Source organism: Engraulis encrasicolus, chromosome 18 (genome assembly GCF_034702125.1).
Source record: "Engraulis encrasicolus isolate BLACKSEA-1 chromosome 18, IST_EnEncr_1.0, whole genome shotgun sequence".
In the NCBI taxonomy this organism is placed as follows: domain Eukaryota; kingdom Metazoa; phylum Chordata; class Actinopteri; order Clupeiformes; family Engraulidae; genus Engraulis; species Engraulis encrasicolus.
In genome coordinates this window covers 25131379-25156247 of record NC_085874.1, presented here as the reverse complement: position 1 = coordinate 25156247, position 24869 = coordinate 25131379, and the positions used below count along the sequence as shown (strand labels likewise).

Here is a 24869-nt window from a genome sequence, read left to right as displayed (position 1 = left end):
TCTCTCCACAGCGTTGAAAATACTTTTCCCCATTTTCTCGAAAATAATGCCCCCCCCCCTTTTTTTTTCATAATGTACATGGGCCAATTCTACATGAGTAAATTCTAGTTAGTGTTGTATGAATATCAAATAATATCATTTTTCTATAGATTTGCAATTTACACTGGCTACTTACAGAATTGTACGCTGACATTTGACTCCCCTCTCCACAATGTTGTCAACACTGTTTCCGGAGTTATAAAAGCTTCCTCTGAAATGTTGACCCAATATACTGTACAACCTGTCTTTGTCTTGCTGTCTAAACTGACTGATTAAACATAGGCAGTCGCCAGTTTCTTTTTTATTCACACTAAAATGCACATACTAAAATGTATCTTTGGCCTGTAGTCTAATCAATATGTTACTTTGAAATTAGTCCCCAAGTTATATAAATGCGTATGTTTACAGCTGGATGGCTTGTTGCACATTCAGTTTTTAAGGGCTTCTGCTTAAAAGATGATTCTCTACCACTGGCAGACACCTTTTCCATGAACTGGTGTCAGAAATAATGACACAATGCAAGTCAAGTAGATCTAATTTCTATCACTGTAAACCAGCAGCACATCACATTCTGCATGAAAGATTGTGCTTTGTAATGCATTAGGACAAGGCGCCTGTTATACATTTGCTGTCATGAATGGTGAATGCAAAGTGTTGTTAAGACCTAATGCTAGACTACAAGTAGTACTGTTACTGCGCTAAGCTGACTACTGCAGCATACCACTGTCAGAAGGGTGCACATTACGCATTAGGCTACAGCGCCTCCATGCGGTACTACTCAGCAAAGCAGAGGTCTATACAGGCACTCTTCTAGTTCCCTGCTTTTGGAAATTTCATTAGCCTAGCCATCTTTCCATTGCCTTATACAGCATTAGAAGGTAGAGTTGTAATATAAAACAATAATAAATAGACTAATAAAACAATATGAAACAATTATTAAAAACTAAAAAGTTAATGTGTGCATAAGTAACTTAAGGCATGTACTAACCAAAATCAAGCATTTGTTAGGTCCTTACTAAGGTTATATTGGTAATAAATCCCTAATTGTCTATGAACAAGACATTTGTGAATACAATGCATGCCTAACACATGTTTGATTTTGCTTAAAACATGCCTTACAAGTTACTTATACAATACAGGCATTATCATTGTATGCATTACACATAGATGTAACACTAAAATAAAGTGTTACCGGCCGCACTATTCTACTAATTCTCTGCTTTTGCCGTTTGCATTAGCCATCTTTTCATTGCCTTATACAGCATTAGAAGGTAGAGTTGCAATATAAAACAATAATAAATAGTGTAATAAAACAATATGAAACAATTATTAAAAACAAAAAAGTTATTTGATAACTACAAAAAACTGCTTATCATTAGCCATGATAGCACAAAATATGCATGCAATAAATTCTACTGGAAAATAAAAAAGGAAGGTGGGCTATGCCTTATTGCTATATAGGCAAATGACAGTAAGAGAAATGACATTCCTTTTCATTTGTTATCATGCAGGTTTAGTGTCAGGAGTACAGCGTAGGCGGGCCATTTGTTTGTTTCTGTCAGGAGGTCGGTGACTCAAACCTGTACAATCAATATTTTCCCCCCACATTTTTCAGTAAGAAAATGATTAGAAAAGGCCGTTGGTATTGTATTAACTGTAACTGTTGAGTAACTACTTTATTCCTATCTCTGAACTACATAGACACATCTCTCTCACACGTCTCTCAGGTAGTGGCTTCAATATGGCTCACGGAACAGTGATACTGATAAATAGTTGCCGGTGTATACCTTTTTTTCTGTTGAGAAAATTGTCTCATCTAACAGCATGCAACTCTGGCCAGTTGTCGTGCTGCAGTACTTCAATATAATTCTCATATGACGTACTGTGTTGTTTTTATTTCAGCAGGAAAATTGATGTCTCTTTGTCCTGTCAAACATTTCAATAAAATGAAAAATGATGCTCACAAAAAAAGTTAATTCAAATATTATATTACGCTTAGCTGACACTTTTATCCAACGCAACTAATAATAATTGATAAAGTGGTTATGTCTACCACTATGTATTGAATAGCCAATGGGTTTACTCTCTCACTCAAAAGAAGATAACTTTATGCTATATAATGACAGATAATATGCTGCACATTTGAACATTTGTTTGTGTAACTGAAAAGGTTGTTTAGTCATTTTATGTGCTACATTTTTTGGTTATGTCTCGATGTGCTTGTTGAGGCCTCTAGAAATGTTGCCAAACGTTATCTACAGTGAACTTAAAAATATCAATAGGTTGTGAAACTTCCAAACCTGTGGGGTTGAAGGCCGTGTGTGTTGCATCCATGTGAGTTGGCTGCAAAAGAGTTAACCCTCACTTGTGTGACTCGTAATTTTGCCATTTGTTAATATTTACAGGAAATCCCATTGCTAATCCAAAAATTCCTATAAATTGCTGGATGTGTCCAAGTTCTTATCAGTGGCAAAAGAGTCTACTAAGGTGAGTCAAACTCAAATTTAACACTCGTGCCAAATGATCAACAATATGTAACGTGATTACAGAGTCTTACATGTCTGTAGGTTGGAGTAGTAATACGCTATGGGTATCGAGTGTTGAGTACTTCAATGAAACCCTGCATACCGTAACTCAATAAAAAACAATAGGCTATTCATTATATGAATCACATAGGAATGCTTAGAGAAAAGGACAATGTGATTGAAGTTTGACTTTCCTTTACAGTACATATGGACAACGGTCCCCTTGTTGAGCAGCAGTCTTCGAGTGATTTCAAATTTTTATTCTAAAAAAAAAAAAAAAACCTTCAACCATTTTTCTATTTGGTTGGTGTCATGTGATTTTTAAGCAGTCTAATATTGTTTACTAGAAATGCACTTGGTTGAATAAGGGTGTCGTGCAGTGATTAAACAGTGTTCATACAAAACACTCTCTGAAAGAGTGTATTGTTTTATCCGCTGTTTACCTGCATATAGTTTAGGTCAACATTCTCACTAGGGTATAGACACATCTTGATATTACTTGGTTGCAATTAAAAAATTACAAAGGAACTGGTTTAATGTCATATACAGTAGCCTACTTTTGTCCAAAACAATAACCATTTTAAAATCATTTTATACAGAACATAGTTTGTGTATATCATTTGTATACTGCCCATACAAAGGCAAAGTATAGTATGCCAACATTAACATGTAGAAACGGGTTCAAAGTTTTGGTATTAGGTTGGATATTTTACACTGTGAAAAAATAAAAGTTGCCTTCAACTGAAATTGTCAAGCCAACCTACTGCAAACCATTTATTAGTTATACGTTTCAACTTGTAGCTTTAGGTTTTGGAGTACTGCTACTCTTAAGTAGAGTCAACTAACTAAGACTATATACTATACTATACTATAACACTATAAGTGTTCGAAGTTAGGTTATCCAACCAAACTTACAAGGTTACACCAACTAAGCCATTTAAGTTATTATCTATTCAACTAACCTTACAAGGTTGTGCCAACTAAGTGTTTGAAGTTAGATTATTCAACTAACCTTACAAGGTTACATACACTAAGCGATTCAAGTTAGTGGATCTTTTCAACTAACCTTACAAGGCTGTGTCAACTAAGTGTTTGAAGCTATTAATTTAATACTTATCTAAAAAAAATTGAAGTGTCTACCACTATGAAGACATAAGAAAGTACAAACAAAACTGCAATAAATAATGCAGCCACTCCATGCAAGCATTGCTGACAGCATTGCCGCTGGCAGGTAGGAATGGCAAAAGCCAGCACCAAAGAGCGTCTATTAGGGTAAGAGAAGTCTTACTCCACCCACTCAAAGCTAAGGAGTATGCTTGAGTTTGGTCTCCAATGGGGGGCTTGTCCCAACCTTCTTCTTCTCTTTCTGTGGTGTTTGGTGGTGGCTTGCATAAAATGCTCGCTACCGCCATTCACTGTGGTAGGGAAGTCGATTTAGTCTACAAAAGGTCTCCTAAAGGGGCTTTCACCCGACACCACATGTATCCCGGAAAAGTACAAGCCTGAAGTATCTTACTTTAAAGGGGTATGCCACTATTGTGGGGCTTAATACAGTTAAAATCGTTGGCCAGGGTTTATAAAGGTGGTAAAGTGTCTTATTTTTCATATTGAGCGTTGTCTTGCTTTAAGACAAGTTAAAAGAGGGAATATGTTGCTAAGCTAGTGAAAGTCAATGGATCCGTGTAGCATGACATACAAACACAGTGTGAGAATGCTGGTTTAAATACTGGTGCAAATTAACCATGTGACCACAGTGATCGTATATTTGGCATTTGCAGGTAGTAATTAGGCTTATTCGAGATTCTGCAATGTCTGCATGCGCATGCAGACACCAATGCATTCTGGATGAAAATGTTGCATGATGGTTAGATTTTTTGTTCAACTTACCAAACTTCTGTCAAGTTGCGACGACGAGGTGACATGTTACATGGTGTCAAACCATCGTGGGATCAGTTTGACTGCAGACGGACCTTGCAATACCCACAGTTGCTCGTCTGCATAAAAGCGAGGGGACACACCCATGAACTGGTTGACCAACAGTTCACTCACGTGTGTGTAAGTGCCTTGTCCCACACCCCTAAGAAAGTTTTCACTTCTGCTTTTAAATGTATTGCTCTGCGTGTGTACTTTACAGATCAGAACATGAGAGCCATCGTTCACAGTGGTGTGATTGCGACCCTGCTGCTGTCTGTGGCCTGGGCTGCTCCACAGGGTGATGAACACGAGGGCCACGACCATGGGCCCCACACAGCCGACCACCACCACCACTACCATCACGGACCGGACGAGCCTCACCCACCGCACGAGGGGCCAGAGAGCAACATTCTCAGAGATTCCAATGCTGAGTTCTCTTTTGCTCTCTTCAAGAAACTGAGCTCTTCTGTAACCGAACCTCAAGCCAACGTCTTCTTTTCTCCACTGAGCATTTCCATGGCTCTGTCCATGCTGGCTTTGGGAGCGAAGGCCGACACCTTCTCACAGCTCTACCAGGCTCTTGGCTATGGTGAAATGACCCCTGAGGCAGTCAACGTGGCCTACGAGCACATCGCACACATGCTGGACCATGAGAAACAAGACATGACTCTTGATGTTAGCAACGCTGTTGCCCTTCGCGACGGGGCTAAGGTCGTAGACAAGTTTTTAGCGGATGCTAAACATTACTTTGAGAGTGAACCTTTCACCGTCGACTTCACTAAACCCGAGTCTGCCAGGGAGGAGATCAACAAGCACATTGCTCAACAGACCAACAACACCATCACTGACATGGTGAAGGAAGTAGATCCAGACACATTAATGATGCTTATCAATTGCATTTACTTCAGAGGTACAGTATGTTGGTCCTGCAAATCAGTTGTGTTGTTACTGAAACATTTGCAATGAATGATTGCTTAATGATGGCTGGAGTGGTACCACACACACACACACACACACACACACACACACACACACACACACACACACACACACACACACACACACACACACACACACACACACACACTTTATGTATTGTATATATTTTTTAAAGGTTCCTCAGAAACCTTTAGGAGTTCCTCCACAGTGGCAAACTGAAGGAACCCTAAATGTTTTTTGAATGGAAGTAGAACCCTTATGGCTCTTTTCCACTGCTTGTTTTCTGGTAGGTCTACAGCTCAACACAGCGTGACTCAGCCGCCCCTTTTTGCTTTACGATTGAGCTGTGTCGTGCCCAATCGAAAAGCAAAAAGTGGCAACCGAGTCGCACTGTGTCGAGCTGTCGGCCTACCAGATAACCGGCCGTGGAAAAGAGCCTTTAGAAGAACCCCTAAGGGCCTCAGCACACGTCTCCGACAAAATGTAGTACTGCGTACTGAGTACTGCTCAGCAAAAGTTTGATTCCATTGTTTTCAATAGAACCCCGCACAATTAAGCCGATGTCTGTGACTTGCGATTACAGACGAGTTCTATTTTGTCAGAGCCGCCCATTGACTATCCGTTTTCTGCTGTGGTGAAATTGTGTGCGGGGGTCTGAGTTGTGTCGGAAGCGAAAGTGCTCCACAGTGCTCCAAGAACCTTTAGGTTCCTCAGGGAACCATTGAGTTCCCCCTCATACCAGCTGAGCGTTTTTGGAGGAACCGTCATATTTTTACAGTACAGCACAGTTCAGTTCAGTTCAGGTCAGTAAAGCATATCTTTGTCGCACCATACAGGGGAATGGGAAAAGTTATTCACGGCGAAACACACAAAGGCAGCCGACTTTCATGTGGCCCAAGACAGGAAGGTGACAGTGGACATGATGCAGTCAGAGGGCGTGTACCAGCTCTATAAAGACGCGGAGAACTTCACCACTGTGCTGAGGATTCCGTATAAGGGCAGTGCATCTATGATCGTTGTCTTACCTGACGAAGGAAAGATGAAGGAAGTGGAGGACAGCATGAGCGCGCACCATCTCCTCCACTGGGTTGGAGCAATGAAAAACACGTAAGTAAGACCTGTAATGGTTCCAATAATTTAATGTACATTGTCGTACCTGAATTTTTTTTGTCTTTTGTTTTTGCTTTTGACTGAGCGTATTGCCTGATTGTAGCTTCACAAGCTACAGCATTGTAGACAGTATTCCTGACAGGTTACAAGTTGGTCATTGCCATTTTGGTAACTACAAAAATATAAAAGGGAATGTGGGATTGACACAGTCTAATCGCCATGTAATATTTTTGTAATAAATGTTCTTAGGCATTTGCTGAACAAAGGCGCAGCTCTTTAGAAACTTTCTCGGTTTTGGATCTGGAATTATGTATATCACAAGTGAAGTGTGTGTGTGTGTGTGTGTGTGTGTGTGTGTGTGTGTGTGTGTGTGTGTGTGTGTGTGTGTGTGTGTGTGTGTGTGTGTGTGTGTGTGTGTGTGTGTTCTTTCAGGCCTTTGACACTTCGCATGCCAAAATACAATATTTCTGGAACCTATTCACTCAAAGACACTCTTCAAGCAATGGGTGTCAACAATGCTTTCTCAGATGAGGCAGACTTCTCTGGGATGACATCAGAGGCAGTGAAAGTATCAAAGGTAGGCTGCACCTGTCTGTCTGTCTGTCTCTGTTACCCGAACAACAACTTCAACCTTGTGAGCATTCTTAAAACCCAAACAACTTCAACCTTGCGAGCATTATTTTTTTTTCAAATTTAGTAAGGATTTCTTCAAAGGTTTTTTCATCTCTTTAAAGCTATTTCAACCCGACCCCCCCCCCCTTTTTTTTGGATGAGCACATACACTGTAAAAAATACCAGCTGCCTCAGAATTACGTTCTACCTCAGTTAATTGACATCTTTATTGTAAGTTGTGTGAAGCTTTGACTTGCCAATTTGTGTTCAAACAACACACACGACTCCACACAACTTACAATAATGTAACTTTGAAATCTGAGGCAGCTGATCAACTTGTGATTTCAAGTTAAACCATGCTGTTGCAATTGCAGTGTATAACAAATCAATTGATTTAAGTTATTATGACTTGTACTTTTTTTACAGTGTACTTATACTTAACTTTTTTAAATTTAATATTTACTTGACATTTTGTCTTGTATCCATATGTTAGTTTTTCTACTGCACAGTGTGTGTGTGTGTGTGTGTGTGTGTGTGTGTGTGTCTGTGTGTCTGTGTGTGTGCTTTACCTTGCCTTGCCTTGCCTTGACTTGACTGCACTGGCCCTTGTTGTCCTGTAGGTGGAGCATCAGGCCGTGCTGAAGGTCAACGAGAGGGGATCGGAGGCAGCCGCGGCCACCACAGTGGAGATCATACTACGGGTCGCAATGCCTTCGTTTACTACCATAGAACTCAACAGGCCCTTCTTCCTCTTCATCACAGACCGCCACACCCAAACCATTCTCTTCATGGGAAAGATCTCTAACCCCACCTCAAAGTGAAGACCAGGTTTGCCAGATGAGGCAAAACCCGTCTAGAAGCACAAAATTCTCTGCTAAATGCCATTCTTACCCGCACACGGCCATCCTAAGCAGCCAAATTGGGAGAGAAACAGCCCAATCTGGCAACACTGGTGAAGACAAAGACACGTCTGAGGAACAACCAAAGTGCTGTGCACTTGGATGTGGATGTGCAATCGCATGAACTGATATTACCACAGTGTTACTTTTTATGATGATCATTTTTAAGTTATACAATAAATAATCATTTTATATATCCTATGTACGTACAGTACTGTATACTGTATCAATAAAATTATTTTCTCATTCAGGACGGTTTGCAAATGTATCGGTTTCAATGTCAAATGGATAGGGGTTGACTGTCCTTGCAAGACCATGTTACTGTGCAGAATCCAGGTTTGGTTAGAATGAATTTAACATTTGATACACATATTTGATTTCAATCAGTTTATGAAAGTGATCTATTAAAAAAATATTTACCGATTAAACAGAATTTTGTAAAATCTTGTTATGTCTTCTCAATGCCTCTTCACTTCTTCGTTCTCTGTGTTCCTTCCAAGCTGTGAAAGATTATTATTATTTGATTATTATTATTATTATTAGTAGTAGTATTATTATTATTATTATTATTTGATTATTATTATTATTAGTAGTAGTAGTAGTATTATTATTATTATTATTATTAGTATTATTATTATTATTATTATTATTATTATAAGTAGTAGTAGTACTATTATTATTATTATTATTATTGTCATTATTATTGTTATTATTATTATTATTATTATTATTATTATTATTATTATTATTGATTTTTGATTTGATTTTTTGATTTGATTTGATTTATTTTAGATGTAACACAAGAACAATAAGCAGAACATTAAATAAATACAAATACCATCATTATGTGCATCTGAAAAGGAGTGGGATGAAGCCTTGCTTGTTAACTCCTACCCCCATACAATCAAAAATATAACTCAAAATGTGCACTACACACCATAATTTCAGACTATGCCATATATGTTACTAATGTCCATTTATAGTTGCCAATAGAATAAACTAATCAAAAGAAACACAGCGAAACAAAAAACAAAACAAAACAAAAAACAAATAAAAAACAGATCACAACATATTTTCATTTTCATAGCTCTGAAAAATTGTTCTTTTAAACATTTTCTTAAATTGATGCATACTACAGCATGTTTATTACAGCATTATTATTATTGTAGTAGGAGTACAGGTGAGGACATCAAGTAGCCAGGCCAAGAGGGGTGAGGTGGGTTTTTTTTACACTTAATCTACAGTCGCCAGCAGCAAGTGCAACACTAAAAACAGTAACAACAGGCACTTTCTTGAGTTCAGCGAATACAATACAACGGATTCTGGACCAACTGTAGTGGCTTTATCGTACTATTAGGTATACCTGCCACGATGGGAGTTGCAATAATCCAGGTGGGAAATGACCAGGGCTGTTAATTGTGCAAAAATAGTGTACTCCAATGCACTTAGTTATACAGAACAGCTAACACAAGTCACAAAATCCAATGTAGTTCTTCCTACTGTATGCCTACCCCGTAGCCTCTTACTGCAGCAGGGGTCGCTGGCGACCCTATTCACTTGCTGAAAATGCTGAACTACATCATAACAACATTGCTATGACATCACAGAGAGCCATAGTGCTGTGCGAAGGGATTTTACAGCATTGAAAGTTGCATGTTATTGTCAATAACTGACATTAACCAAAATGTAGAGCAGAAGTGTATAGAAAGGATGGGGCGCAATTAAGGGGAAATCAGTGGTGGGGGCCCTATTATGACTGACAAGCCATATGGGGGGCCCTATCAGTGTTTTGCCCTGCTGGGGCCCTGTTTATAATTGTACCGCCTCTGCCAAATGCCACAGAGGCATGGCCTGAGGACGCGAATGGATGGGTGCATTCCAAAATGCGGACTCTCGTCCTCTGTCTGCGCTTTTGGCCTCACGTTTCGCTGACGCCCCACCCCCAACAATAAAGTTTCCCTGCAGTCAGCCTAGCCACAACTTTTTGGGGGCTATTCTTCATTCACCACCCCGTTTTGCAAATGATGGTCATTGGATGACAAATGACATTGCAATTGAGCTTTTGAAAAATATTGAAATACAATTCTGTTGTCCACATTGCGAGGCCACATGGAGGCAAGGGAGGGGTGTCCGCATATTGGAATCCACCCAATGAAAAAGGTAGAGGTATCAGTCGGACAGACAGGAAGCGTTAACGTCCGACTTGGCTGCATATTGTTGCATTGTTACAGCCACTCCGAGATTCGTTCCAGGAGGATGCTATCTAGCGAGTCGGTTCAGATTTTCAGCCGAATGAGGCGTCACTTTGCCGGGGCAGACCAGCTGCACTAAAGGCACTGTGATCCCTTCAAGCTAGCATACAACAAACGTGTCTTGGTTCTTATACCTCATTCAAAATACCACACTGCACTAGCAAGATTATTATCGACTTTAATCTCTTTTAGTCTGACCTAGGGCATAACAATTAACGTTTCTCAAACGACATGGTTTACCCACCTCCCTTCGTTGAAACTGGTCGAGGCCAGAAAAGGCTGTGCCCAAGTTTAAACCAAATATTGGGGCCATCTAAATGTCAAGTGTTCTAGCCTTGCTAGAACGTGAAACGTCTGGTGATTGGATACTCTGCGGAGTTCACCAAAGAGTATCCAATCACTGGGCGTTTCACATCCTAGCAAGGCTAAAACCACAACACTGCTTTGAACACGCCTCTACCCAGGGCCGTTGGAGCTGCTCAAAATTGATTGCTTCGCGACAAAGTGGGTGGAGTTCCTGAGTTTTCCGGAGCTCAGAAAGTACTTGCGTTGCTCTTGATCTGACTAGTAGCAACGGCGAAGATATTGTGTCACTAGAAGGGTGCAGTCTGGCTAACACTGCAATGTCTACATGGCGTAGCTCCATAATGAACACTGTTCCACCAGTGGAATGCTGTAATAGTCATTGAAAAGTTAAGTACAGTTCTACACTACTTAAGTGGGGGGCCTTTTGTAATGCACTACAACTTCGTCATTGCCATTCTGGTAACAGCAAATTTATAACACAGTGTGCTAATGGGTTTTAATATCTATTGTTATGTTCACAGACCTTTATGTGCAATATACACCCACAAAGTGATTTATTGTGCCCTTGTGGCTGTCTTTGTTTGCTACAATGCTAACGTTAGCTGACATGGCTAGCTTCAAACATCGAGGGATCACAAGGTAATGTGGAGTAACCAATTTGAATTCAATAATTGGGAGGTGCATTTTGTCCATCCGGTTGATCTGATCTAGCATCTACTGGGCAGGGAATGCGTCTCATGGTGGCTGTAGCAACCTGATTGGAGTTGCTACCCGATATGAGTCACGCATACGCAGATGTGCTTTTCGAACATCACCAATGTTTTGCAGTACTACAGCTACCCGATGTGAGTCGAGAATGATTTTCCCTTCAACAATATGATTGTCCCTTAACAACTCTGGGGTGAATTTCTCAAAACCAAAGTTGCTTACTACATTAGCTACTTCGTTGCTTTCAATGCATTTTCCCATTGGCAACTACCGAAGTTGCTAACAGGCTAACAACTTCCCTTTTGAGAAACTCACCCCTGTCTTGGAACCCGCAAGTAGAACTTAATGAGCAAAGACAGGGGGGGAGAAAGAAAGTTGTGTGTGTATCTGACAGCACTCTCCAGACACGGAGGGAGACAAACTTGCTCCAATATTGATCTTCAGCGCCCCAAACTCCTGTCCTCCCTTGTGCTTGTGACCTTGTGATGACATCAATTCAATTCATTATCTTGCATAAGCACAATTCAAAGGTAATTTTCTCATTTGCAATTAGGATGTTGAATGGGGAAATGTCCCTGAAAGCAGGGAAACTTTATTGTTTTCTCCACGGAGGCAGGGCATCAGTAAAATGCGAGTCCATAAGCTCATGTCAAGGACTGGAGTTCTGATAACGTTGTGCCCTTACTGAAAGTGGCAGACTAGCATAGCATAGGCTCGCCAAAATATGTGAACTATGTAATTTTGTATGTAAACTATGTAAAAAAGTATGTTAAATATGTAAGTAGGCCTATGTAAAATCAAAATGTAAAAGCATGAGCAACCTACGCACTTAAACATAGGCCTAGTGCCCCATTTGCGCCATTTGAGCTGCGCTGGAAATGTTTGACTAGTGAGACTGGGGAATGGAGGTTGATGTTTTCCATGCCTGGGTGACACTGAGGTAATGACAAGTGAGCCTTATCTGTGCTATGTTCATTACATTACATCACGTTTGGCAAAAAAAGGACACAGGAAATACACAGAACAATTTGTGAAAATGCAAAGGGGGGTAATTTTGTTTGTTTGCTTGTTTTGCTTTTTTTTCCCAGCACAAGGTTAAGTAGAGTAGACACAAACACACACACCCACATACCCAATGCACAATATGCCTTATAGCAGAAGTAGAAGTACTCTAAGAGATATACAATACTAGTAGGCCTATGATATTACATGGTTTTAACTAAAAACTGAAAAATTGGACCACTCTAATACATTGTGAATACGTAACTCAGAAAAGGAGCTAAATGACATGTGTTAAATTGTGAACTTCCCCCTTAATATGTTGCATATGGTACCATTTTGAAGGGTGCATTTCAGAAATCAGAATCCAATACCGGCAATAGACCTATCCCTGATAGTGATATCAGCCTTAAGATTGGATAACGCCTTTCAGATAAGTAGAACTCATTGATTGTATATTAGAACATCAATGGTCCAGCGCTACTAGGGCCTCGTAGTAGGCTATGTCTTGATGTTATGAAATTAGGCTATGTTACGATCGCTGACAGAGTACTCTTTTTTTAGGGTGTGTGTGTGTACTTTCTCATGTGAACCCCTCCAGAGCTGATGTGGGAATGGTTATGTGTATTTTGAAAGCGCTTTGAGTCAACTTCACAGTTATGGTACTGGCCACGCCAGCTCCTGAACCTCCCTGCCCAAGAGCGCGCCTGCGGGGTGCTAAGCAGCGCAATCAAACATTCAAGCTCAGTCTGAGGATATGAATAAAATGGGGCTTACCAAAGGGAGGGGCGTGTCGTTTTACGCACGGCCAAGCGTGGCCAACCCCAGGAGAAACGCGGGTAGCACGTGTTCTCTGGAGAGGCTAGAGTTAATTATGCTTTGTGCTATGTGAATACATGTTATATATTATTATATTGTATTTCACAGACAACAAGGAGAGGCAGAATATCCTTCATTTGCAGTCTACTGTTTTACCTTTTGGGTCTAGAGGGGTGCAAACTATAGGTTATCGAGGGTAACCCCGGTTCTCTGAGGGAGATGAACGAGACATCTCACTATGGGTAACACCCTTTTGCATGACCATTTGCCATCAGGCCAATAAGCTTCACGGCTGGGGATCCCACTCCCTCAGGATATAACCAGCCACATGGGGCTGTAAGCGGGGCAATCTGGTAAGATGTCTCGTTCATCTCCCACAGAGAACCGGTGTTACCCTTGGTAACCTATAGTTCTCTTTCGGTCGAATCACTCAACATCTCACTATGGGTATTCAAAAACTCCTACAACATGCAACGCAGAACGTGCAAGCAAAGCCTGACCGAAGTGCAGGCCCTGCCTGGCAGAGCCTAGAATCATGCGCTCTAAGGTGGATCAGCAACGTCCAAACGGCAGCAAGAAGTGCCCGAGCCAGCGCAATTTGCAGCCTGACACACGACAGATACCAATGAGGCCTAGAAGCCTCTGGACACGAGAAATGCTCTCGTATGGTGTGCCTGAATGAGCAGGGGAGGCACACCTCTAATTCATTGTCAGAGCAATGTTTAACCAAGGGCATGTTCAATATAATGCCAAGCCTTGGCGATAGGATGGCAGTCAATAGTCAATACAAGCAGTAGAGGGGGGACAAGCAGCGCAACCAAACATTCAAGCTCTGTCTGAGCACATGAATAAAACGGGGCTCACCATTTTACGCATTGCTAGTGGTAGCAAACCCAAGGAGAAACACAGGTAACGCGTCTTCTCTGGAGAGGCTAGAGATCTAAGGTGGCCTTGCCACGCTCAGCACCACTATACTCATGAACGGCCATCCGGGTACTTTGCTCTTAAATTTGCGTTACGCCCCTTTATGGGTGAAAACAAACCGAATGTCTCATTGACTTACATGCTACATCGGCTAACCTAAATGAACAGATTCCATGCTTCAGCCACGGCTGTTTGGCTATATTATTTGAACAGCCGGCAACACAACACGTTTTCGGCATGTTGCGCGTGAACAACGCTTGTCTACAGGTCCGTATCTTTCGTTTATTGAACCCCAACATTACCAATTGACTTGTATGAGTTGTTTTCCCCCATAAATGGGCGTAACGCACATGGAAAACGTCACGCCGTTCATGAGTATCCAATATTCCCTCATACCTTCACCTTGACTGTTTGATCCCAGGAGATTTTAAATGGGTCCAATCTTACTCCTACAGTTCTGTACTGTTTTTTTTGTGTACTGTTTCAGTGGTCATCTAAATTCCTGAACAGCTGACATATAGATTACCTCACTTTCTGCTGCTGACTCAAGTCTCGAGTTGCATCACAACACTGAGTAGTGTGGGACGGCTGCTGTGTGTTCAAGTGTGACCAAAGGGTAGGCTGGCTTGATGTGTTAATGTTTACTCGCTTTACCCAGCTGATTGGAGAGAGCATTCTATAAATTGTCTCACCACTGTGACAGTAGTCGCTTACACAGGGAAAACACAGTGGTAAGTAAAATAAAAAATATACATTATTGTGTTGGTTGTGCTCTGTATCAAGTCAAGTCAAGTAGGTTTTATTGTCAATTTCTTCACATGCACTGGTCATACAAAGAATTTGAAATTACATTTATACAGTACTTACTGGGATACAATTTTGTTGTTGCTTTGTTATTGTTTAGTCAACCATTATGAAAATGGTAATAAATTGCAAGCTGATGAAATGCAATTGCGGTAGGTGAAATGTCATTTCTACTTAGAACACTTGAAAAGTGTCGAACAGCAAGTTTGTCAAGAAATGTGAGTGATCAAAGTTAATTCTGACCCCTGTATTGGGCTTTTTACGTCATTCTGCCTTTTTCTTATTCAGCAGATTTGTTGAGTTATTTAACCCTTTAAGACACGGCATTATAAATTAGCTGTTACCAGAATGGCAATGACCAAGTCGTAATGTATTACTAAAGGCCCTGTGCGTTGTCATAGTAGTGCAGTGTTATAGTAGTTAACTTTCAATGTCTATTACAGCGTGCCACAGGAGGTACGGCGTGCATTAAGGGGCTACGAACTGTTGACTAGTTCAGCTTGGTGTGCAATATGAGTAAACATCCATCAGTCTTTTCAAAAAGATAGACTAGTACTGACTGAAATAATGCAGCTTTCTGTGTGTGTGAGTGTGTGTGTGTGTGTGTGTGTGTGTGTGTGTGTGTGTGTGTGTGTGTGTGTGTGTGTGTGTGTGTGTGTGTGTGTGTGTGTGTGTGTGTGTGTGTGTGTGTGTGTGTGAGTGTGCACGTTTGTCACGTGTGTTTTAATCAGACATTATTACTATTCCGGATATGTTTGCCAGTTTCATTCACACGTTGTGCAACATGACAGCGAGTGAACCACTTAGCGCCAATATTCTTCTTCCTTCCTTTTGCCTCTGCTGGCTAGGTAGGACACAAGATGTGGGGCGCTATCCGTTTCTGTGTGGCCATTGGCCTGCTCCTTGCCATGGTCTGTGCCGACCACCACCACCACCATCTCCACCATGGCAAGGACCAGGCGCATCCCCAGCATGACGGTGAGGAGCCCAAGTGCCACAAGCTGATGGCTCCCAACGCAGACTTTGCCTTCGCCCTCTACAAGAAGCTGAGTGCCATGCCCGACGCTCAGGGCAAGAACGTCTTCTTCTCTCCTGTCGGCATATCCATGGCCCTGTCCATGCTGGCCCTGGGAGCCAAGGATGAGACCATGTCGCAGGTTATAACCCAAATTTTCCCATTTTATAGGCCGATGTATTTATATGTGTATTTATTTCTTTGGGTAGGAGGTGAAACTTTGCACAACTTGTATGAAATGGTCCATCCCTCAAGACAGGCTGAAGGCCCTGGGAGCCAAGGATGAGACCATGTCGCAGGTCACCTCAAATATTCCCATTTTAGTCATGAAGAGTTTCATTGCAAAATGGTGTGTAACTACAGTATGTTGGAACATTTTGGGAAATTGACATTTTTGTACTGGGCAGTCCATTACATTGCATTGCAAAATGCATTTTATATAGGTTTAAAAAGTATGTTTTCAAAATATTTAATGGCAAGAATTAATTTTTGATATTTTTGACATTTTTGACAAATTTACATTTTTGTATTGGGCAGTCCGTTACATTGCATTGCAAAATGCATTTTATATAGGTTTAAAAAGTACGTTTTCAAAATATTTGAATGGCAAGAATTCACATATAGATAAGACTTCTAAACCGTCATTTCCAATAATAAAATACAAAACTCAAAAATGGTGGATACACCATTTTGCAACGAATCTCTTCATATGTATTTATCTGTGTATTTATTTATTTGGGTAGGAGGTGGAACTTTGCACAGCTTGTATTAAATAGTCCATCCCTCAAGACAGTCTATAGTAGGCATCCTGTCCCTGCAAGACCCTGTCGTTACATGACACTTAGCTGATGCTTTTATCCAAAGTGACTTACAGTTATTTAACAGACCTTTAGTTATAGTCTCTGGAGAAATGTGGGGTTAGGTGCCTTGCTCAAGGGCACTTCAGCCATAGATGGAGGTGTACCGGTAGGTGTAGGTAAGGATGGGATTTGAACCAGCAGCCTTCTGATCTTAAGACAACCGGTACAGTAACACTTTATTTTAGGGATACATCTATTAGGACTAATACATACAATGTTCCTGTATAAGTAACTTGTAAGGCATGTACAAAGCAAAATCAAACATTTGTTAGGCATGTATTCGCAAATGTCTTGTTCATACACAATAAGAGATTTATTACCAATTTAACCTTAGTAAGGACCTAGTAGACCTTAGCGTTTGCTTAGTACATGCCTTACAAGTTACTTATGCACGCATTAACATTGTATGTATTAGTGCTAATAGATGTATCCCTAAAATAAAGTGTTACCAGACCACCTTATAAACCATTAGGCCACCACGGCTGTCCCCGCAGGTCTACTCCACACTGGGCTACACCAGCCTGACGCCAGCGGAGATCAACGAGGGCTACGAGCACATGCTTCACATGCTGGGCCACGGCAAAGGAGAGCTGCAGATGGACCTTGGGGGAGCTGTGGCCATCCGCGAGGGATTCCAGATCCTAGACAAGTTCCTGGAGGACGCCAAGCACTACTTTGAGAGCGAGGCCTTCACCGTGGACTTCGCCAAGCCCGAGGTGGCCGTGCAGGAGATCAACAAGTTCATCGCCAAGAAGACCAACAATAAGATCATAGACATGCTCTCCGGCCTGGACCCTGACACTCTCATGATGCTGGTCAGCTATGTCCATTTCAGAGGTAGGCTTGGGCGTGTCATCTGTTTTAGTTCACTGTTTTACGCAATGCAACATGCACTCAAATTGTACCTTGTGACTATGAATGTTATGAGAACAACATCTCAATGCGGGAAAAAACAACAACAAAAAAAACATGCCCGTACCCATTTGATAAAATCTTGCGTAAGAAATGGTCCACTTTTGTAGTACATACACATTCCATATGAGCTACATTTTTTTACAGTCTGTTGCAATATGTGTATAGTAGGGCCTATATATGTACGGTATATGTGTGCCTTACTCATATATGAGAAAAAAAATGAGCAATGGGCAACTTTTATAGTGTCTGCCATACAAGAAATGTGTAGGTAGGTCATAATATGGTCATTTTGTAGGTATACTGTATATAATATAGGCCTACATAGGGCTGTGCAATATATTAAATTTATATCATGATATCAATATTGCTGTCAAACAATATCAAATTTCGTAATATCAATTTGAAACAATATTTTTGCCATTTGTCTTCACTGCCAAAAGGTAGGTTATGCTAATTGCAATACATCCCCCTCGCCATTGCGAGCACAGAGCAAACTTGCTACCTAAAACTCATGCAGAACACCCCTGTGTGTTTCTCTATGCCCCTCCACTCCCACTGCTGAAGGGATCTGAACAAAGTGAATTGTTTCGCACAATTATTTGTCTTTAAAAGAAATATGCAATCGAGATATCAATAATGACCGAAATAATCATGATTATTCCATAATCAAGCAGCCCTAGTATTTGATGTAGCTGATTTGATGAAGCTGATATGGAAACAGTAACCATAGCTTTGCATACAGTACTCCTCTAATCATACTGCCAGATAGCCAAGCATCACATAACCTGTAATGCTGACCCATCAGGCCAATGATGGACATATTGAATTTCATTTTTGTTTTAAGCCTCACCTCTATCTAAAGCCTCCTGTGCTGTGTAGATTTGGCGGATATATCGTATTTCATTATTATACGATATGTATTCTTCATATAAATATTGATTATTACATGATATATATAAGATTATACGATATGTACGCCTGCTGACCACCTAAAACTCTCTGAACCGCTCCTGCACCGCTCAGGTAAATGGGAGAAGCACTTTGACGCCAAGCTGACGCACAAGGCCGACTTCCAGGTGGACGAGAGCACCAAGGTGCCGGTGGACATGATGCAGAGGACGGGCCGCTACGACCTGTACGAGGACCCGGACAACTTCACCACCGTGCTCATGCTGCCCTACCGGGGCAACGCCTCCATGATGATCGTGCTGCCCGACGAGGGCAAGATGAAGGAGGTGGAGGGCGCCATCTGCAGGCACCACCTGCTACACTGGCACAACAGCCTCTTCAGAAGGTACGGTGGCCGGGGAAGGAGGAAGGGCGGGAGTGGTCCACTGGCATGGTGCACTGGCACAACAGCCTCTTCAGAAGGTACGGTAGCCAGGGAAGGAGGGAGGGCGGGAGTGGTCCACTGGCATGGTGCACTGGCACAACAGCCTCTTCAGAAGGTACGGTAGCCAGGGAAGGAGGGAGGGCGTGAATTATATTGGAGAGAGAGAGAGAGAGAGAGAGAGAGAGAGAGAGAGAGAGAGAGAGAGAGAGAGAGAGAGTGTGTGTGTGTGTGTGTGTGTGTGTGTGTGTGTGTGTGTGTGTGTGTGTGTGTGTGTGTGTGTGTGTGTGTGTGTGTGTGTGTGTGTGTGTGTGTGTGTTTGTGTTTTTGTGTGCATGGTTAGATGGGGGCAAGGGCGTGAATTATATTATATAGAGAGTGTGTTTGTGTACACTTGGTACACAGGCACAACAGCCTCTTTAGAAGGTTCGGTCAGGCCCGCTGTCAGGGGGCGGGGGGGAAAGGGGAATGTTGTCCCAGGCCCAAGGAGATAAGGGGCCCAGAATTGGGTCCCCATTACATTGTATGTATTGGGATAGGGGGCCCTTTCAGGTGACTTTGCCCTGGGCCCAGTGATACTGTCAGCGGCCCTAGGTACGATAGCTAGGGAAGGAGTGAGGGCGTGAATTATATTATAGAGAATATTTGTGTGTGTGTGTGGGTGTATGTGCATGTGTGTGTGTGTGTGTGTGTGCGTGCGCGCACATTCCTGTTTGTGTTTGTGTGGTTGTGTTTGTGTGTGAATGTTTGAGCGGGGGCAAAGAAGGAGTGAGGGCGTGAATTATATTATGGAGAATATTTGAAGAGTTCAAATGCAAAACCCCCTAACTCCATTTCTGAAGACCACTTCTATATTTTTAGAGAACCCCATTGTTGGTTTGATTTACATTCATGTACTTGATAATACATATAAATGGTTATATTACATAAATAAATAAAAAAAAAAAATGTAATTTGGATAGCTTTGTATTGAATAAAAATGTATTAAGATTATTTTCTGAAAAGGCACTTAGGGGGTTTTGCATCTGAACTCATTTGTTTGTGTGTGTGTGTGTGTGTGTGTGTGTGTGTGTGTGTGTGTGTGTGTGTGTGTGTGTGTGTGTGTGTGTGTGTGTGTGTGTGTGTGTGTGTGTGTGTGTGTGTGTGTGTGTGTGTGTGTGTGTGTGTGTGTGTGTGTGTGTGTGTGTGTGTGCATGTGTGCATGTTTGGGTGGGGGCAAGGTGCCCTAATTTCTTTTGCGTGCTTTATTTTTTTTATTTTATTGATGCACTATGTACACCTTTTTTATTGCCTAGTAAGCAAAGAAAAGTGCTTTCATATAGCAGATAGAAATGATTTACCTTTAATGCAGCCTCTTTGGACTCTTTGTACATGTGTCCATTTGCTTTTGCACCACCATGTCTTTCTTGACAGTTGCCGGTGTCTTTGTTTTCCTTTTAGACAATAATTGTGATTATGAGATAAAAGCTTGAAAGAAATGTCCGTCAGGAAAATGTAAAGTCTAATCATTGTTGTCTGTCTTTCTTTGTGCCGTAGCTCTGTCGATGTGTTCCTGCCAAAGTTCTCCATCTCGGCCAACTATCCACTCAAAGACGTCTTGACTGAGATGGGAATGACCAGAGCGTTCTCAGATACTGCAGACTTTTCTGGCATTTCAGAGAAGGCCAAGATGAAAGTATCAAAGGTAAGAGTGTGAGTAAGAGGTGAAAGATCACCTACTGTACACACAGCCTGATCTCCAAAAATTCTGTGCTCCTGGACACGGATGTTAAGGACACGAAATCCGTGTCCAGGAGCACGGATTTTGCCAAAGTTCTGTGCTCCTGGACACGGAATAGTTTTCCGTGATGGGCACCCGGAAGTGCTTTCTAAAGGCTATTACCACAACACTGTGTTAACTCTGTCATTAGAAAATACATACCAAATGCTAATCCTAAACAAAATAATGCTATAGTTATTTAAGTTGTGCCCTGACCAAAACATTCCCTAACCTTAACCTGTCATTAAAGACATATTTTTGAGAAATACCTTTTCCAGTTGGTTGCTAGGCTATCAAATTCATATAATGAATGAAAAAAAAAAATAGCTGTGCCCAGACCAAAACAATCCCTAACCCTAACCTGTCAGTAAGAAATGTTTTTTTGAGAAAAAAATATTTGAAATTAGAAAAATCCTGAGAAAACACAAGACTGTGGAAACAGAGCTGTGGGAGTATAGAGAGAGCACTTCTGTGTGTCCATCACGGAAAATAATTCTGTGTCCAGGAGCACAGAATTTTGGCAAAATCCGTGCTCCTGGACACAGATTTTGTGTCCTTAACATCCGTGTCCAGGAGCACGGAATTTTTGGAGATCATGTTGCTACACAAGATACCAGTGTTAAAACTCTGAAGAGCTGTAGATTTGAAATTACACTGGTCACCTGCAAAGTTTTACACTGACTTTTGATTGATTAATTTGACTCTCCACAATGTTTTGAATAATCTGTCTGGATTTGTATAAGCGTGCTATGAAATACTGACACCACATTTTACTTTGTAGCATCTAGCAGAAAGTAAGAGCCAAAAGAGTGTATGTGGCAGTATGTGTCATTACCAAAAGCCTTGTCCAATGATCAATTACCAAACACGGTAGACCTCTGGATGTCGGAGAATAAAAAAGTCTAATGAAATCTTGAAATCTTCATGCTAATCATGTAATTCAATGTACACATCTCAAACTAGGTTGCTAATTCCTGATTGTTTTTGAGTATGTGCACATAATTCTCATCTCGTAACTGGACACCTTTTATGTAAATCTGTACATTTGAATTAGACCACTGTTTGATACCAAACACTTGAAATGTTGTCAGATTGCTCAAGTGCTCTTCAGCCATGGATGGAGGTGTAGGGACAGGTAACGGTGGTTATTTGAAACTGCAACCAGAGATAATTGAGATGGTTGAGAGCCAAGTCATAAGGAGTGTATTCCAGGAGGAGACTAGGAGGATCATCAGAGTTCAATGGGGAAGTCATAGCCGTTTAGGAGAGCAGAGTTGATCCCACTTCGTTACATGACTTATCTTGGTCTACCTACATATTAAAGATCTTGGCTGCAACCTTCTGATCCTTAGACCACCTGACCTCACTAACCTACCCAGCGGCCATTACAGCACTAAATCCTGATACCAAAGCATAGTTTTTATATCTATAAGGTACTCTTTTTCAATCTTTTTGCATCATTTAAAAAAAAATATTTATTGCTTCAATCAACCATGAATGCTCAATTTTGTTGTACGTGCTAAAATGACAAATAAAAGATTCTTATTCTTTTCTAATTTCTATTCTTTTCCAATCGTTAGGCCACGGCTTCCTTATTAAGCCATTATGCAGCTTCTTTGTGCAGCTGCCCATTCACTCATTGATAAAAACTACTGAACTACATCATAACAACATAGATATGACATTACAGAGAGTGTTAAGTAACAGATTAAGACTTTGGTGGGTACAATGTTGCTGTCAGTAAGGGCGGTTATAACATAGGCTCTGCACAAAGGGGTTAACGAGTTATGCTTGTCTCTCCCATCAGGTGTCTCACAAGGCAGTGTTGAGTGTTGACGAGAAAGGCACTGAGGCGGCTGCAGCCACCACCATTGAGCTGATGCCCATGTCTCTGCCGAGCAGCATCAGGATGGACCGCCCCTTCCTGCTCTTCATCGTGGAGGACAGCACAAAGAGCATCCTCTTCATGGGCAAAATTACCAACCCAACCGCCTAGACTGACAACCAGGGCTGGACTGACCATCTGGCTTAGCGGGCATTTCCCGGTGGGCCCCGCGCCCTCATTGGCCCCTATTTTCAGAAGTGCCCCGGACCCTATTTCTCCCCCTGTCCAACTCTGCTGACAACTAGCCGTGTCGTGCAGAAGTCACAAAAAGTGTCAAACGAGTGGATGTGTGTCCGTGTGTGTATGTCTGTGTGTGTGTGTGTGTTGTGAGTGTATATTTGTTTTGTGTATGTGTTTGTGTGTGAGAGAGTAGGTCTGTGTGTATATAGATCTACTTCTGTGGTTTCCTTCAGTTTTCATGTTCTTGTTCATAAGCTACTGATGCAGTGTTTCTCCCTCTTGGTTGATGTAATCTTTCTTGACCAGTGTTTTTGCGAATAAAATAAAGAATGCCAAGATGTTTACAATACCATTTGTGTGTAGAGGTGTATATAATCAAAATCATCAGTTTTAACCCCAAACAACAGTTTTAAAGCCTAATGTACACATGATCACAAGCTAACAAAGAAAAGAATAACTACATAAAAACACATGCACATAAAAATCTACCCAGTTCAAAATTTGTTGTGTCACTATGGCAAACTGGTAAATTGGCTATGGACCAAGACCTATTTCTGTAGCGGCAGTGAAAGGCAATTAATTGACCAATGACCAGTTTGATGGAATTAGTGTAAAGGAGTTGTTGCAGCCAATTCATACCTTTTTTGTGTATATGATGTAATTTTATGTATAAATGACAGTTCTTGATAAGGCAGCGTAAGGCACTGGTTTGGCGACAACGGTTATATGCTCATGGCTGACATTCGGAAATGATTTTAGCTCCCACGGTGATTCACCTCCTTTCATTATACAATATTTCGAAGGGTGCCAGATAGATGTATAAATTTAACCCTTTGAGGAGAACAATTACAAATATGTGAATAGAATTCTGCCAAAACTTTGAGTTCTCATTATGATGTCATAAGGAGTTTCCGAGATTTTTAACACAGACTTTTATGGGAGCTGTGGAGTGTTCGAGTAAAATTTCAGAAGAACCTGGGGGAAAACCCTCAAAGGGTTTTAATGAAGTTAATTCCAACTTCATCAGGCAATCTGAAAACAGAGTTCCATGTCTAGTGAAGATGAGCAAACAGTGCTCCCGGGTTAATGTATCCCAGAGGTCAGGAGCTAACCTGGAGTCCATTCCACTATGACCTTTGCTTGGTCAATAGACACTGGTTTAGCACGGCTGCCCTGCCGCGATCAATACATTTGTACTCACAGACAGTGCCCACCATACTAGAAGGTCATGCGCTTAAACCTGCTCTCCAGAAACATGGCCAGGTGAAGATATNGGACACACACACTCACACACACGCACGCACGCACGCACGCACGCACGCACACACACACACACACACACACACACACACACACACACACACACACACACACACACACACACACACACACACACACACACACACACACACACACACACACACACACACACACACACACCTCATTTTATTCATAAAAATTTTAATCCACAGAACTTTGCATTGCTAATCTTGCATTTGCTTCTTGGCAAAAAAGTACCATAAAAATGAAATTATATTTTTATTAAATTGTATTATTATTATTATTATTGTCATTATTATTATTATTAATATTATTATTCTACAGTATTCCCAGTGTGTGTGTGTGCCTGCGTGCGTGTGTGCGTGTGTGTGTGTGTGTGTGTGTCCCTGCGTGCGTGTGTGCGTGTGTGTGTGTGTGTGTGTGTGTGTGTGCGTGCGTGCGTGCGTGCGTGCGCGTGTGTGTGTGGATGTGTGTCTGTCCCTGCGCGCGCGTGTGTGCGCGTTGTCAGGGAAATAACTGAAAAGGGTTGTATGCAAAGCATCTAAAATCATAGGCGCCAACCTCCCCTCACTTTCTTCTCTGTTTTCATCATAAATTATTTGAAAGGCTAAAAAAATCATTGGCGAACCCTCCTACCCCACACACCATATTTTTAATCTCCTCCCATCAGGTAGGAGATATATAGAGCTTGAAAACCTCACCTTTGATGTTGGAAATGTTCCAAAACAAACTCCTATCAACTATGTAACTAATACTCTTTACCTAAATAACTGTTTGTCACTTTGGATAAAAGA

The 24869-nt window shown here is 41.4% G+C and overlaps 2 protein-coding genes across 3 annotated transcripts; both read left to right on the top strand.

Annotated features, from left to right (window-relative positions):
• Nucleotides 1–2461: 2461 nt before the first annotated feature.
• LOC134469194 (alpha-1-antitrypsin homolog) lies at nucleotides 2462–8485 on the top strand. Its single transcript, XM_063223315.1, has 5 exons — nucleotides 2462–2526; nucleotides 4699–5388; nucleotides 6254–6524; nucleotides 6960–7104; nucleotides 7760–8485. The coding sequence occupies exons 2-5, from the start codon at nucleotides 4707–4709 to the stop codon at nucleotides 7958–7960; spliced, it is 1299 nt and encodes a 432-aa protein (XP_063079385.1). The 5' UTR covers nucleotides 2462–2526; nucleotides 4699–4706; the 3' UTR covers nucleotides 7961–8485.
• Nucleotides 8486–14680: 6195 nt separating this feature from the next.
• LOC134469195 (alpha-1-antitrypsin homolog) lies at nucleotides 14681–23143 on the top strand. 2 transcript variants are annotated; one of them, XM_063223316.1, is made up of 6 exons: nucleotides 14681–14777; nucleotides 15699–16007; nucleotides 17220–17562; nucleotides 18664–18934; nucleotides 20507–20654; nucleotides 22537–23143. In XM_063223316.1, the coding sequence occupies exons 2-6, from the start codon at nucleotides 15711–15713 to the stop codon at nucleotides 22723–22725; spliced, it is 1248 nt and encodes a 415-aa protein (XP_063079386.1). In that variant the 5' UTR covers nucleotides 14681–14777; nucleotides 15699–15710; the 3' UTR covers nucleotides 22726–23143. The 2 variants fall into 2 exon arrangements, with proteins under 2 accessions (XP_063079386.1, XP_063079387.1); XM_063223317.1 differs by lacking the exons at nucleotides 14681–14777; nucleotides 15699–16007 and adding an exon at nucleotides 16084–16164.
• Nucleotides 23144–24869: the final 1726 nt, after the last annotated feature.

Coding starts and splice junctions, on each gene's coding strand:
- LOC134469194 (XM_063223315.1), top strand. CDS start 4,707: ATGAGAGCCATCGTTCACAGTGGTGTGATTGCGACCCTGCTGCTGTCT. Junction 5,389..6,253: donor CAATTGCATTTACTTCAGAG/GTACAGTATGTT, acceptor CGCACCATACAG/GGGAATGGGAAAAGTTATTC. Junction 6,525..6,959: donor GTTGGAGCAATGAAAAACAC/GTAAGTAAGACC, acceptor GTGTTCTTTCAG/GCCTTTGACACTTCGCATGC.
- LOC134469195 (XM_063223316.1), top strand. CDS start 15,711: ATGTGGGGCGCTATCCGTTTCTGTGTGGCCATTGGCCTGCTCCTTGCC. Junction 17,563..18,663: donor CAGCTATGTCCATTTCAGAG/GTAGGCTTGGGC, acceptor TGCACCGCTCAG/GTAAATGGGAGAAGCACTTT. Junction 20,655..22,536: donor CCAAGATGAAAGTATCAAAG/GTAAGAGTGTGA, acceptor CTCTCCCATCAG/GTGTCTCACAAGGCAGTGTT.